The 15,935-nt window shown below is 40.7% G+C and overlaps 1 protein-coding gene across 4 annotated transcripts in view; it reads right to left on the minus strand.

Annotated features, from left to right (window-relative positions):
- The window catches only part of FSD1L (fibronectin type III and SPRY domain containing 1 like), a 94,200-nt gene that overhangs the window by 47,171 nt on the left and 31,094 nt on the right, over window positions 1-15,935 (minus strand). For all 4 annotated transcript variants that reach the window (XM_062207832.1, XM_062207830.1, XM_062207829.1 and 1 more), the window contains one exon: window positions 4,315-4,416. In XM_062207832.1, the coding sequence (XP_062063816.1) occupies window positions 4,315-4,416 (102 nt within the window). The remainder of the gene's footprint in view (window positions 1-4,314; window positions 4,417-15,935) is intronic.

Consider the following 15,935-nt stretch of genomic DNA (forward strand, 5'->3'; position numbering starts at 1 on the left):
GCCCCGAACAGGACTAGAACCTGGGGTGCTGGTGCCACAGGTGGAGGATTAGCCTAGTGAGCCACGGCAACGATCTTTCTCATACATTTTAAGCCCTGTTCTTTATGTTTCACTGAGGAGAGTTTTGCTACAATGTGTCATGGTGAAGTTCTTTTCTGGTCTTGTATACTGGGAGTTTTGTGTGCTTCTTGTACTTGGATGTCTCTTTCTTTCTCCAGATTGTGGAAGTTCTCTGTTGTTATTACATTAAGAAGACCTTCTAATTCTTTCTCTCTTCCCACACCTTCTGGAATTCCTAGGATCTGTAAGTTTGGTCATTTAATAGAATCTTGTAAATCTCCAAACGTGATTTTTAAATTTCTAATTTCTTCTTGTATTTGGTCTGACTGTATTCTTTCCATAAATTTATCTTCTAGTTCTGATATTCTTTCTTCTGTCTCATCTATTCTATTGTTAAGACTTTCCACTGCATTTTTATTTAATCTATTCAATTCTTTATTTCTAGTATTTCATTCTGGCTTCGCTTTAATATCTCAATTTCTTGGGAGCGCTTTTCTTGTTTCTGGTTGCTTCTAAGTAATCTATTCATTTTTTGAATTCCTTTTCTGGCATATCCTTGATCTCTTCTTCTTCAGCTTCATTATTTAAGAGTTGTAGTGTTCCTTTGGGAAGTTCATAGTGTTTTCCTTATTCTTATTCAGGATTTTTCCGTTGTTTTCAGCATTTCTGGTTTATTCCGTCTTTGTGACTTTGTGCTTGTGGCAAGATTTCCCTCTGCTATGAGCTGTTATGTGTCTGTGCTTTGAAAGTAAAAGCACACAGCCCCGCCTCCTGGAGCCCTACTCACTTTTTTTTTTTTTTTTGACAGGCAGAGTGGACAGTGAGAGAGAGAGACAGAGAGAAGGGTCTTCCTTTGCCGTTGGTTCACCCTCCCAATGGCTGCCACAGCCGGTGCACTGCAGCCCGCGCATCATGCTGATCCGCAGCCAGGAGCCAGGTGCTTCTCCTGGTCTCCCATGCGGGTGCAGGGACCAAGCACTTGGGCCATCCTCCACTGCCTTCCTGGGCCATAGCAGAGAGCTGGCCTGGAAGAGGGGCAACTGGGACAGAATCTGGCGCCCTGACCAGGACTAGAACCCGGTGTGCCAGCGCCACAGGCAGAGGATTAGCCTATTGAGCCGCAGCGCCGGCCACCTACTCACTTCTAAATCATGATGGAGGTGGGTATTAGAGCTTTGGTGCACTAAGTCCCACCCACTGGGGGGCCAGGCTAGCTTCTCATTGGTGCATGAAATAAGCTTGAGTTTTCCATGTTTAGACCTACTCCTTGCTGTACAGCTTGAATGGTGGGGAGGAAATTACTCTAAAATGTTGTGATCCTTGTTCCCAAGCAGGGGGTGCTGTGAGGTGGCCCCAGCAATTGATGAGCATGTGCATGGGAGGCAAATGCAGCAGCCCCCTGCTTGCATTCGAAAATCTAAACAATCAATATGCCTTCTCCATGGTTGGGAGGAGGGAGGAGACATAGATGGATGGGGTGTGCCCGCCCTCTCCATTTGTTCTCCTACAATTTATCTTTCTCCGCACTGAAATGCAGTTCACCAGCCTCCCACCCCACCCCCCAACCACTTGCCGCCATCTGCAGCTCCATGGACTCACGATTTCTCACCTGGTTTTCTGGGAGGGGATGGGGGTGGCACCAATTTTCTCATTCAGCATCTCTGCCATGCTTTCACTGTGCCTCCACCACTTCCCTTTGGTTTTTGCTCCCTCAGTGTGGACCTGCCCTGTCTCTATTGGACTCAGACTTGTCTGCACGAATTTCTCGTGACCCTATTGCTGGCTTGTATCTCCTTTGCTTATTAACTATTTTGCCCCATGAAAATCGGAACGTCCTGTTGCTACACCACCATATTGGCTTCTTCCCATCTTTCTGATTTAAGCGCTTTAATATGAGATTTCTGAAAAGAGTACACCTTAAAATAATGACTTCCCCCAGGTAGCTAACTGCTAATCTAATCATTAATGTTCAAAATCATCTCTCCCTCTTCAGTCAGCCATTAGGTCTTTGAGGCAAGACTATAGTCCATGCAGCTGGCTAGGAAAGGAAATTTAACTTTGACTTGGAATCAAACCATTATCTGGATACTAGTTGGAAATACTAAGAAAATAATTGCAAGCTCTCAGTAAATTTCTTGAACAATAAACTTAGGTTTCTAGCTAGGAAACATTTGACAAATAATTCACTTTGCCAAGTACTGCTGCAGCATGTTGAATGCTAAGTCCAAAATGGTAAAGTAAACGGTCATATTGACTGAATACATTTAAACCACAACATAATTTAATAGATCAGAACTTTTCTAATTTACAATATTTTAGGAATAAGTTTTAAAAGAAAGAAAGCTGGAAAGAACAAAAAGGAGAAAAAGGTAGCATTTGAGAGGAAAGGGAAGAACTCTGAATGTGTCAAAAGAAAGAGAAACTTAGAAGAAACAAACCTTTATCACAGCTTTTCCAAGCATCAGTCCCTAATTAAAGGTAAAAGATCATTTTTTAGCACTTGTGTCCCCCTTTTGTAGTTTTCCTGTCTTCCTCACCCTGAAGCTGTCAGCTTTTAATTCTTGCTGCCAAGACTGTACCTGTTAAAAAACAGCCACCCTACTCCACTAAAAGGTGAATCTGTTGACAAATAGGGAACAGAAAGAAAAATAAAACTAAAAATTTAGCAGTACCATATATAAATAGTCAACAGATTCTGAGAAATTATCATGTGTAGGATATTAACTCCTGTTGATGAATTCCATGATTTTGATTACTGGGACATCTTTTGCCTTCTGCATCTTTCCTTGGCCATGTTCCATATATTTAAGGTTATCATATTTTTAAAAGCAATTTAAGGGGCCAGTGCTGTGCCGTAGTGGGCTAAGCCTCAGTCTGCAGCACCAGCATTCTTTAAGGGCGCCAATTTGTGTCCCAGCTGCTCTTCTTCCAATCTAGATCTCTGTTGTGGCCAGGAAAGCAGAAGAAGATGGCCCAAGTGCTTGAGCCCCTGCAGTTGCGAGGAAGACCAGAAGAAGCTCCTGGATCCTGGCTTCGGAGTAGCCCAGCTCCAGCCATTGAGGCCATTTGGGGGAATGAACCAGTGGATGGAAGACCCTTCTCTCTTTCCTTCTCTGTCTGTAACTCTACCTCTCAAATAAATAAACAAAATCCATTTTAAAAAAGTAATTTAAAGTATGATACCATTCCCTCATAATTCCTTTATATAGTAAGTCCTACCAAATACAAATATAAATTTCTTTACAACCCACCTCCAAACTTAAGAATTAACTTGCATACTAGTTTACAGCAAAAGAACTTCTATTAAAAGAAGAAATACTTGCAGATTTTTAAAATTCAGTTTTATAATGTTAACATGGAAGGTGGCATACTTGTTAACATACTCATTAAACAACTAACATAGTCATATTTTAATAAAACATTCTAACAATTACTTAACCTAAGCAATAGGATATTTGCCACCAATAGTATGTATGTATGCATCAAGTGATGCTTTCCCAATTAGCTCACAGAAAGAATACAAAACAGGTTTTTAAATACGCTAATATCAGTATCAATCTTTTTCCTTAGTCAGAAAATGTTTGCAGAAAAGTGTCACTCAGATGAAGTCCACAGGTACCTTTAAAACAGATTACCAGTAAGGGTGTAAGTGAAACAGAAGTAACATTTTTATTTAATTGAGTATGAAATAAAAATTAAACTAAAATAATTAATTTGGGGCCAGTGTTGTGGTTAAGTGTCGCCTACAACACGGCATTCCAAAATCAGAGCTCCAGATCAATCCCTGGCTTCTCCGCATCAAATCCAGCTCTCTGCTAATGTGCCTGTGAAAGACGAGGAAGATAGTTCAAGTAGTTGGGCCCTTGTCACCCATGTGAGAGACTCAGCTGGAGTTCCTGGCTCCTGGCTTCCACCTAGACCAGTCCCAGCTGTTGTACCCATTTGTAGAATGAACCAGCAGATAGAAAAATCTCCTTCTCTTTCTTTCACTCTTTCTCTGTCACTTTGCCTTTCAAACAAATAAAATAATTGTTTTTCAAAAGACACAATTTGTTCATAGCCTCAAAATACATACTAAATGTCTGGGTTAAAATAAATGAACAGCTAGCATTTTATTTATCAAAAAACTCCACGACTCTTTTGGTATGAGAAATGACTAAACAAGTCCAAAACTAAGAGTGAATATTTTTTGTTTCAATACTACTTTCATTTTAAATTGTATTAGTGTAGCTTTTCGGTTAGTTGTTTTAGTACCTTTGAAAATTCTTCAGGTTCCTTTATATCTAACGACCTTGTCGCAAATTCTAGTAGTTCTTCAGAGTTCTCCAGGGCATTGTTACATTGGCTAAGCTGACTCTAAAATAAACAACAATTAAATCATTAAAATGAGGTTTCCTATTGCCATCAAAATCTTCAACTTATAAATAATAACAATAACTGAAAAAAAATATTTCAGTTACTAAGAAATTTTAATTGTTTTAATACTTTGTATTTAACCTTTTCCTATGGTTTATCCAAAACAGTTTAACTGTATACAAATAAAGATATACTCATAATTTAAAATAAAGCAATTATAAATATCAGAGACCATATTTAAAGACTGTTCTTGATCAAAGTAGTCAGAAAACCACATATAATTTTAGGTACCAAAACTATCTATGGAAAATATTCTCTATAATGAAGACTATATTTCTTTATTTTTAAAGACATTTATTTATTTATTTGAAAGGCAGAGAGAGAGGGAGAGAGAGATCCCCCCAAACAGTCCCACCAGTTGGGGCTGGGCCAGGCAGAAGGCAGGAACCAGGAGCTTCATCTGGGTCTCCTAAGTGGGTACAGGGGTCTAAGCAATTGGACCACCTAATACTCCTTTCCCAGGCCATTAGCAGAGAGCTGGATCACAAATGGAGTAGCCAGGACTCGAACTGGTACTCATATGAGATCCTAATATTGCCCACATTGGTTCAAGCCCACCGCACCACAACACCCCTGTGCCACAGCACCAATCTCAAAGAAGTATAAATTCCTTGTTAATATTTAGCTGTTTATGGGGCCAGCACTGTAGTACAGTGTAGTACAGCTATCTCCAAAGTTAGCATCCATATCGGAATGCCAGTACAAAGCTCTGGCTACTTCAATTCAGATCCATTTCAGACCCTACTAATATGCCTGGGAAAGCAGCAGAAGAGCCCAAGGACTTGGGCCCCTGCTAGACTGGACTGGAGTTTCAGGCTCCTGGTTTCGACCTGGCCCAGCCCCGGCCATGAACCAGAAGATGAAAGATCTCTTTCACTCTGTTATTCTGCCTTAAAAAGATAAGCTTATTTAAGCTGAAGTCTGTGAATCAAACTACAGGTACATTCAGTTGAGCATAATGTTAATACCCCACTTAATCACATTCAAGAAAGACGTACCACTATAAATGCTGATTTATAGTTTCCCAGACTGAATAGCACAGAAATCACAAATTCAAGTACAGGTTGCAATCCCTAATCTGAAAAACCAAAATCTAAAATGCTACAAAAATCTCAAACATTTGGAGCATAATATCAGTGCTCAAAAAGTTTCAAGAGTTTGGGTTTTCAGACTGGATATGCTCGACTAGTGAAGACTTATGTAAATATTTCAAAATTTGGAAAAACTCCAAATCTAAAACATCTCTGGTCCATTTCAGATAAGTGATACTCAGCCTGTAGCTAGAATTCAAAAGGAACAAGGAGGAACAAAAGACAGTAACCATTATAGTTACTCTCTGTTTCATTACTCACATACTAATTCTACCTACACAATCTTTCCTATTCAGCTCTATTATTTGTAGGTCATTTGAGAAGACTGTTAGTTACCTTCAAGCAAGAAACAGACCCATTTGTTAGATTTTAAATGTATCTAAGATTCTTCTTCAGATATTCATGAAAATCTATTCCATATTCAAGTCTACTTATTTTCTTCTTAAGTTTAGCAATAAGGATAAACAATAGCTCATTTTACTGATTTATGATGTGTCCTATATTTTTAGTCTGAAGAAGTAGAACAATTCAGTCACATCCTGAGTTAAAATATGTTTTCACGTGTTAATTTAAAATTCTAAAAACAATTTCACAAAAGTACTACTCCTATGAATACAGGTCTCATGACTTCCTAACAAGAATTAACAAGTCACCACTTAAAACACTCCATTTGTAGATATACTTTCTGAAAGGGTTAGGCAAAAGTAATGAGAACACAAAACAGGATCAATGAGGCAGAAAAAGTCAATTTAGTATTAGCATCAAAAATATGAAGATTGGAGCTGGTGCTGTGGGTACAGTAGGTTAATCCTCTGTCTGCAGGTCTGGCATCCCATATGGGTGCTGGTTCTAGTCCCAGCTGCTCCTCTTTCAATCCAGCTCTCTGCTATGGCCTGGGAAAGCAGTAGGAGATGGCCCAAGGCCTTGGGCCCCTGCACCTGCATGGAGACCTGGAAGAGGATCCTGGTTTCATATCGGTGCAGCTCCGACTGTTGGGGAATGAACCATCAGACGGAAGACCTTTCTCTCTGTCTCTCCCTCTCACTGTCTGTAACTCTACATCTCAAATAAATAAATAAATAAAAATCTTTTAAAAATATGTAGAAAAGCCCATGAGAGTATAGCAGGCATGGAAAGCCAAGATATCATGGAAAAAAAAAAAAAGACCTAAATGAATGATCTCTGTGAGTGAGATCCCAGTGGAAAGAACGGGGCCATCAAAGAAGGAGGTACCCTTCTCCGAAGGGAGGAGAGAACCTCCACTTTGACTATGACCCTATCGGAATAAGATCAAAGTCAGCGAACTCTAAAGGCTTCCATAGCCCTGGCAACTCATGACTAGAGCCTAGGGAGATTACTGACGCCATGAACAGGAGTGTCAAATTGTTAAGTCAGCAACAGGAGTCACTGTGTACTTACACCCCATGTGGGATCTGTCCCTAATGTGTCGTCTAAAGCCAAGTGATGCTATGACTGGTACTGAAACAGTATTTTTATACTTTGTGTTTCTGTGTGGGCGCAGACTGATGAGGTCTTTGCTAATTATATACTGAAGTGATCTTTTGTATAGAAAGAGAATTGGAAATGAAAAAAAAAAAAACAACCTGGTGTTAAAATGGAAATGGCATGGAAAATTAATTAATTTGAAAAAAAATTATGTAGGATCTCTGTCTTTAATGTGCTGTACATTGCTATTTAATGCTATAATTAGTAATCCAATGGTAGTTTTTTCACTTGATGTTGCTATATGGGCAAAATGTTGAAATCTTTACCTAATATACACTAAACTGATCTTCTGTATACAAAGAGAATTGAAAATGAATCTTTACATGAATGGAAGGGGAAAGGGAGCGGGAAAGGGGAGGGTTGCGGGCGGGAGGGAAGTTATGGGAGGGGGGAAGCCATTGTAACCCATAAGCTATACTTTGGAAATTTATATTCATTAAATAAAAGTTTAATAAAAAAATATGTAGAAAAATTATATATATAAAGAAATTATTACAAGTAAGAGAGTCCTGGAACTGTCTTAAATACAGTTGTCCCACCATGTCAGAACTAAAGAAAAATTTTAAACTGGGAACTGTTCCAATTTTCTAATTTTCTACTTAAAAATTTATCTTCTTGCTGTGTAGAGAAATAACACAGGGCTTAGCAAATAAAAAAAGGTGGAAGGGCGCAGTTTGAAATCAAAGTTTGAGACAAAATAATATTTTAAAAAAATTCTATGAGTTTATCTTAAAAGCAAGAGCAAAATAAAAAGGGAGATGTGGACGTTTGGCTCAGTGGCTTAGATACCGTGTAGGATGTCTGTATCCCACATCAGAGTGCTTGGGTCTGAGTCCTGGCTCCAGTTCCCTACAAATGTGCACCCTGGGAAGAGCAGGCAATGGCTCAAGTACTTGGATCTGCTAACATAGAAGACCTGGGGTGAGTCCCAGGCTCCTGGCTTTGGCCTTGCCCAGTCCCACCTGTTGTGGGCTTTGGGGAGTGAACAAGGGGATGGAAGAGCTCTGTCTGTATTTCAAATAAAAATAATTAAGTATTTTTTAAAAGGGGAGAAGGTAATAGAATATAATTCAAAGAGTATTAATTTACCAGTTATAGAAATTATGAATGATTTTGTGAATTTAAAGAACAGAGATTCTCTGGCCGGCGCCGTGGCTCAACCAGGCTAATCCTCCGCCTAGCGGCGCCGGCACACCGGGTTCTAGTCCCGGTCGGGGTGCTGGATTCTGTCCCGGTTGCCCCTCTTCCAGGCCAGCTCTCTGCTGTGACCAGGATAAGTACCTGGCTCCTGCCATCGGATCAGCGCGGTGCGCTGGCCGCAGCGCACCAGCCGCGGCAGCCATTGGAGGGTGAACCAACGGCAAAGGAAGACCTTTCTCTCTCTCTCTCTCTCTCTCTCTCTCTCTCTCTCACTATCTACTCTGCCTGTCAAAAATAAAAACAATTAAAAATAAAAATAAAAGAACAGAGATTCTCTATAACCTACAATTCATACACAATGTTGATGACATGGCAGGCAGTGGCTTAACCCATTGTGCCACAATGCCAGCCCTAAGGACTTTTGATCTTTGTTTCAACAAATTAACTGTCTCTCCCTTTCTTTCCTTTATTAAAAATTCCTGCTCAAAGCTCTTCAACCCAGCTTTGAAAGAACTGCTTCTGATTTTTTAGATTTTTATTTATTTGAGAAGCTGAGAGGCAAAGAGAGAAACAAAGTTCCCATCTGCTGGTTCACTCCCCAGATGCCCAGGAACTGGGAACTCAATTGAGTTTTCCACATGGGTGACAAGGACCTAACTACCTGAGCCATAACCTACTATCACCCAGGATGTGCATTAGCAGGAGGCTGGAATCAGGAGTGGAGCCAGGACTTGAAGCAGATACTTCAACATGGGATGCAGTAGACCCAACCACCATGTAAACAATGAGCCAAATGCATGCCCTAGAACTGCTTCTTAAGTCAATTCTCTTCCTGACTCTTCTGAATTATGTACAGCTGTAAAATGCTTACAGCATTAAACATTTGTGGGGCCAGTGCTGTGGCTTAGTGGGTTAAGCCTCCACCTGAGGCACCAGCATCCCATATGGGAGCCAGTTCATGGGTTGGCTGCTCCTCTTCTGATCCAGCTCCCTGTTGATGGTCTGGGAAGCAGTGAAAGATGGCCCAACTGCTTGGGTCCCTGGCACCCACGTGGGAGACCTGGAAGAAGCTCCTGGATCCTGGCTTTGGATTGGCCCAGCTCTGGCTGTTGCAGCTATTTGGGGAGTGAACCAGCGGATGCCTTCTCAAATAATATAAATCTCTTTTTAAAAATTATTATTAAATCAGATATTTATCTACTGTACATTTTCCCTTATCTTTATAAATCTAATCTCTGTGATAAAAAATCTGATTTTCCTTGTTTTTGCACTTCTTTCAAATTATCTTCCACTAGAATGTGAAATCTACAAGCTGTTTTGTTTCCAATATTATACCCAAGATCCATCACAGTAGTTGTTTTAACAGAATTACTCAAATTTTATTGAATGAATACATCAAACAGTGGATCTGATAATCAAGTATCATCACTGATTTATCCTATAAATTCTGCTGAGTGACATTTTAAACTACATTTTTAAATATAAATTTTAAACATTAAGATGTAAAACACTTTAAAGGTTTGTCAAATTCCTTTACAGATTGGATCCAAAACAGTTAAATAGAAAGGCCCTGACCTCTCCAAAGAAGAACCAGAAAAACAAAAAGAGCTGCATTTCCAAGAGGCTGTCTGAAGGTAAACTTCAGTAAGGAAGTGACGAGGACTCTAAAGTGCACAGAGAATCTGAAAGCCAGCAATGACAGAGGAACAAAGCACAATGCGGCTCCCACCCTGGCTCCTGAGCCAGGCATACTTCATCTTTTTGAGGAAAAATAAGCAGAAAGCTCCACAACACCAGCCACGGCCAAGCCCAGCAGCACTAACTGCAAGAGAATCCTATGGTCCTCAATGGCTTTAAATTCAGTCTAGAAGGCTCACTGGGGTCTGAACTAGTGCTTTGTTCCTAAAAAGGAACCCACATTCCTCTCTCTTCTGAAAAAGTCTCAGATCCAAGCTACTGTGGAACAGCTACTGCTAAACTAACTGTCTTAGGAGACAGCAAGTAGCCCATCAATACCAGAACGTCTCAGAGCTGGAACCCAAGAACTTCACTGGGTAGAGAATGTCTCTCTGCATTCCATAGCTGTGGAACTGCTGGGTATAATCCCCAGAACCCTGCTCCCTTATTCTGTGCAATCTAGAGAAGACCCCTCTGCTTCTTGGGGGCTCAACATCCCACACACAAGCCTAGATGATGAGATCTGAACAAGTCCGCTTCTGCACTCTTAGCATAGGGTGCTGGGTGACCAGGGCAAAAGCCCCATGTCACCCTTGCATGCCAGGTAGGAAGTACATACAGTCCCTTCTGTGTCCTGCAACTTTGGGACTATGGCTATTGGTGCTACAATCCTTGTAGTAACATGCACTCACCAGTGGGAAGTGGGGAAGGGGGTGTGGCTATTCATATTCCTCCACTACAGGTGGGAGGCTGCCAGTCCACAGTTCCCAACATAACCAGCATTTGATCTGTGAGACATAGGTAAGGACCTCATTGCATCCTGCAGCTCTAGGACTCTGACTGTTGTTACTCCAAGTCTTAGGGACACAGGCAGTCCCCTTTGAGGCCTGGGGAAGGCCCGATTTGCATTCCTAGGCTCTAGAACTGCACGATCCCCAGAATAACATGCACTCACCATGTGGGACCTGGGTAAGGTATCCTCTGAGTACTGCAGCTCTGAGACTGGGACTGTTGGAGCTTTAGTCCAAAGAGTCACCTGAGTTCACCCTGAGTGACCTGGGTAAGAAGCCCACTGCATCCTAAAGCTCAGAATCTGTGACAGCTTTTTCTATAAGTCCCAAGGACATCTGTGTTAGCCAGTGGGGCCTGAGGGAAACCCTACCCGCATCCCACAGATCCAGGCTTGCATTAGCTAGTATACAATCCTCACCTCAGCATAACCTGTGATCAACCTGTGGGACTTGGGTAGTCTCCATTACTTCCTGTAACTCTGCAACTGTGACTGTTGGCTCTATAGGTCCCAGCAACACTTGTGCTTGACCTATGGAACCAGGACAATGCTCCATCTCCATTCTACTGTTGCAGACCCACAGATAACAAGGCACAATCCCCCGCATAACCCACGCTTTTCCCATGGGAACTTGATAGGGTACCATTCATAACCTGCAGTTGCAGGACTGTGACTATTAGTAATGCATTCCTCCGAGTAACCAGAACCCACCCTATGGGACCTAAGGAATATTATACCTGGATTCCATTACTCCAAGCCTACACCTGCCAGAGCACAATCCGCAACATAACCCATGTTCAGCCCTTGGGACTTGAGTAAAGTCCCCATCCTCTAGTGCTGGGACTAGGAATTTTAGAGCTGTAAGTCCCAGAATCACCACACCCACACACCATGATCTAAGAAAGGTCTCGTTTCATCACACAGTTCTAGGGCCAGGGCTATTGGTGCCACAAGCTCCTGCATCACTCAGGCTTGCCTGGCAAGAAAAAGGACAGCCTTTTCTGGACCCCAAAGAACCAGAAACATGGCTACTGCCATCCATCACAAACCCTAGTGTGATGTGCACCAAACTCTCTAGGGTTTGATGTCAACCATCTTTGGAAGCCTACCTCTACTATCCCCACAAACTGCTACCAACTAGACAATTGTGGCAATCCTAGACATTGCTGACATAGATTTGCTGCTGAAGAAATCATTCACAAGTTAAACTTCTAAGATTATCTAGAGCCAAAGCCAAAACAACTATAACTGACACCCCACATTTCATCTGAATAAGTCTTTTCCAATGAAACCTACTCCATAAAGAAGTAACTGTTAAGCAAGATGTGTGAATATCAACATAAGAATACAGGAAACATGAAAAATCAAGGAAGCATGACACCTCCAAATAGTTCTCAACAGTTCTGGAACAGAACCATATTTGAAGGAAATCTATGAAAAAATGAAAGAAGAATTCAAAATAATGCTGCTAAGGAAATTCAATGATGGGACGGCATGTGGCATAGCAAGTAAAGCCACTGCCTGCAGTGCCAGCATCCCATTTGGCTGCCAGTTTGAGTCCCAGCTGCTCCACTTCCAATCCAGCTCTCTGCTCTCGTCTGGAAAAGCGATGGTAGATGGCCCAAGTTCTTGGGCCCCTGTACCTGCATGGGAGACCAGGAAGAAGCTGCTGGTTCCTGGCTTCAGGTTGGCACAGCTCCAGCCATTATGGCCAACTGGGGAGTGAACCAGTGGAGGGAAGACCTCTCTCCCTCCCTCTCTCTCTCTCTGCCTCTCCTTCTCTGTGTAACTCTTTCAAATAAATAAATAATTCTTTAAAAAAAAAAAGAAATTCAATGGGATGCAAGAGAATACAGACAGGAAATGAGGGAAACAATGCATGATAGGAATGAGAAATACAACAAAGAGACAGAAATCATTAAAAAGAATCCATCGAAATTTTGGAGCTGAAAACTTCAAACAATGAAAAAAAAATGCAATTGAGAGCTTCAACAAAATAGACCACACTGAAGAATTTCTAACTTGAGGAAGACACTTTCTAAATAACCCAGTGAGACAAAAATAAAGACAAAAGAATTAAAAAGAACACTTCAGGGGCCGGTGCTGAGGCAGAGCAGGTTAAGCCTCCAGCTGCAGTGCTGGCATTCCATATGGGTGCCAGTTCATGTCCCAGCTGCTCCTTTTCTGATCTAGTTCTCTGCTAATGGCCTGGGAAAGCAGTGGAAAAAGGCCCAAAGCTTGGGCGCCTGCACTCACGTGGGAGACCTAGAAGAAACTCCCAGATCCTGGCTTCAGATAGGCCCAGCTCCAGCCGTTATGATGGACATTTGAGTAGTGAACCAGCAGAGGGAAGGACTTCTCTCTCTGTCTCTCCTTCTCTCTGTCCATAACTTTGTCTCTCAAATAAATAAATAAATCTTTAAAAAAGAAAGAAAGCTTAAGAGATACATAGGGATACCATCAAGTGAACAAGTATTCATATTCTGAAGAAGAAAAGAAGGAAAAAGGCATCAAGAATCTATTGAATGAAACAAGAATTGAAACCTTCCTAAGTTTTGAAATAGACATGCACATCCAAATAAAGGAAGCTCAAAGGGCCTCAACCAGAGCCAACTAAAAAAGACACTATGCAAGGCATAATACAGTCATATTGTCAAAAAGTCAAGGACAATGAGACAATCCTAAAGGCAGTAGAGAAAAACATCAAGTTACGTATAAAGGAAAATCCATCTAACAGGAGACCTCTCAGCAGAAAGCTTACAGGCCAGAAGAGAATCGGATGATATACTCAAGATATTGAATGAAAAAAAAAACTTCCAATCAAGAATATTAAATCCAGTGAAGTTATCTTTTAGAAGTGAACAAGGAAGAACATATTTCCCAGAAAAATAAAAACTACAAAAATGCATCACCACCAAACAGACCAGGCCAATAAGAAATTCTGAAAAGAGTCATATATTAGAAGTAAAAGGATCATAACAAACACCATGAAAACATATAGTACAAAACTCACTGAGTACACACACAAAAAGAGAAAGAGAAAAGGAATCCAACTGCTTGATGATGAAACTTTACCAAAACACAAAGAGAGGCAGAAAGAAATGAGGAGTATAAAAACAATCAGTAAGCAACCAAAAAAATTACAGGAGTTAGTTCTTACCTATCAGTATTAACCTTGAAGACAAATGGATTAAATTCCCCAGTCAGTAGATAAAGGTTGATCAAATGGATAAAAAAAACAAGACCCAACTATATGCTGCCAACAAGAAACTTACTTCACAAGTAAAGATACAGACTGAAATGCAGTCTGTACGCAGACTGAAAAAGTGAAGGGTTGGAAAAATATGATACTATGCACATGGAAACCAAAAATGAGATGCAGTAGCTACATTCATATCAGATAAAACAGATTTTAAATCAAAACTGAAAAAAGAGACAAAGGACATTTCATAGTATTAATAGAACCAATTCAGCAAGAAGATATAACAAACCGGTGCCGTGGCTCAATAGGCTAATCCTCTGCCTGTGGTGCTGGCACACCGGGGTTCTAGTCCCGGTTGGGGCGCTGGATTCTGTCCCGGTTGCCCCTCTTCCAGGCCAGCTCTCTGCTGTGGCCCAGGAAGGCAGTGGAGGATGGCCCAAGTGCTTGGGCCCTGCACCCACGTGGGAGACCAGGAGAAGCACCTGGCTCCTGCCTTCGGATCAGTGCGGTGCACCAGCCGCAGCGCGCCGGCCACAGCAGCCATTGGAGGGTGAACCAACGGCAAAAGGAAGACCTTTCTCTCTGTCTCTCTCTCTCACTGTCCACTCTACTTGTCAAAAAAAAAAAAAAAAAAAGAAAAGAAAAAGAAGATATAACAACCATAAATATATGCACACCTTTAACTACCCACACATATAAAGCAAATATTATTAGATCTAAAGGAAAAAAAAAAACAGACTCCAAAATAATAAAAGTGGGGAGACTTTAACACCTAAATACAATAGTGAGGGATATAAACTTAATATTGGGGGACTTCACCCAGAAAGAGAATCAACAAAGATACATCAGAATTGAACCATATTACAGAGCTAACAGATATAACTGACGTTCATCTAGAAGCTATAGAATATACATTCTTTGCATCAGCATGGAACATTTTCCAGGATAGGTCATTTGTTAGGCCACAAATCAAGTCTCAATAAACTTAAAAAAAGGAAAAAAAAAGAAACCATACCATGTATCCTCTCAGAGCATAAAGGAATAAAACTAGAAATTAACAACAAAAAAAAAACAAAAGAAAATTTACAAACACATTAAAACTGAACAACATGCTCCTGGATCACTGAACTGGTCACTAATGGAGCACCAAAGAATTCAAAAACAATTTCTTGGAATGAATGAAAATGAAAAAAAAAATCAAAATCTGGCATACAGCAAAAGCAGTATTAAGAGGCAATTTTATAGTAGTAAGTACATATATTAAAAATAAACTTCAAATAATGCAGTTAAAGGAGTTAGGCAAATAAATCCAAATCCCAAATTAGCAGGAGACAAGAAATAATAAGAACCAAAATATATGAAATTGAAACTAACAAAAAAATTACAAAACACCAATAAAACAAAAGCTGTTTTTTCAAAAGATAAGCAAAATGGACAAACCTTAGCCAGACGAACAAAGGGAAAAAAACCCACAAAACTCAAAGCCAGAGATGAAAAGTGAGACATTATAACTGATACCACAGAAATACAAATAATCATAAGAAACTATGATGAAGAACTGCATGCTAACAAATTGGAAAACCTCAAAGATACAGCTAAATTCTGATATAATCTACCAAGATTAAAACAATAAATACAGAAAATTCTAAACACACCAATAAAAAGTAATACTGAAACAATAATTAAAAATCTCCCATCAAAGAAAAGTCCAGAACATAATGGCTTTACTAAACACTTCTCAAACTATTCAAAAATACTGAAAAGGAGGAAAAAATGGCAGATTAGAGAGCAGCACACTATACAGGGCTAGAAAAAAAAAAGTGCAAAGAATAGGGTAGGAGGTACATGCTTGTGGAGAAGAGGAGAGAAAAGCCCCACACAGAGAGAGGGAAAGGCCTGAAACTACACAGTGAGTGCTAAAGCGCACCTAGAGAACTGCAGCCCTGGAAAGCCTGAGCTAGCAGCATTAACCCAATCCAAGGGGATAGAGGCAGAGAGAACATGCTGTGGTTCCAGACTGAAGCCCAGGGAGCTGCCGAGTACTGAAAGTTGC

Source organism: Lepus europaeus, chromosome 12, assembly GCF_033115175.1.
Source record: "Lepus europaeus isolate LE1 chromosome 12, mLepTim1.pri, whole genome shotgun sequence".
In the NCBI taxonomy this organism is placed as follows: Eukaryota; Metazoa; Chordata; class Mammalia; order Lagomorpha; family Leporidae; genus Lepus; species Lepus europaeus.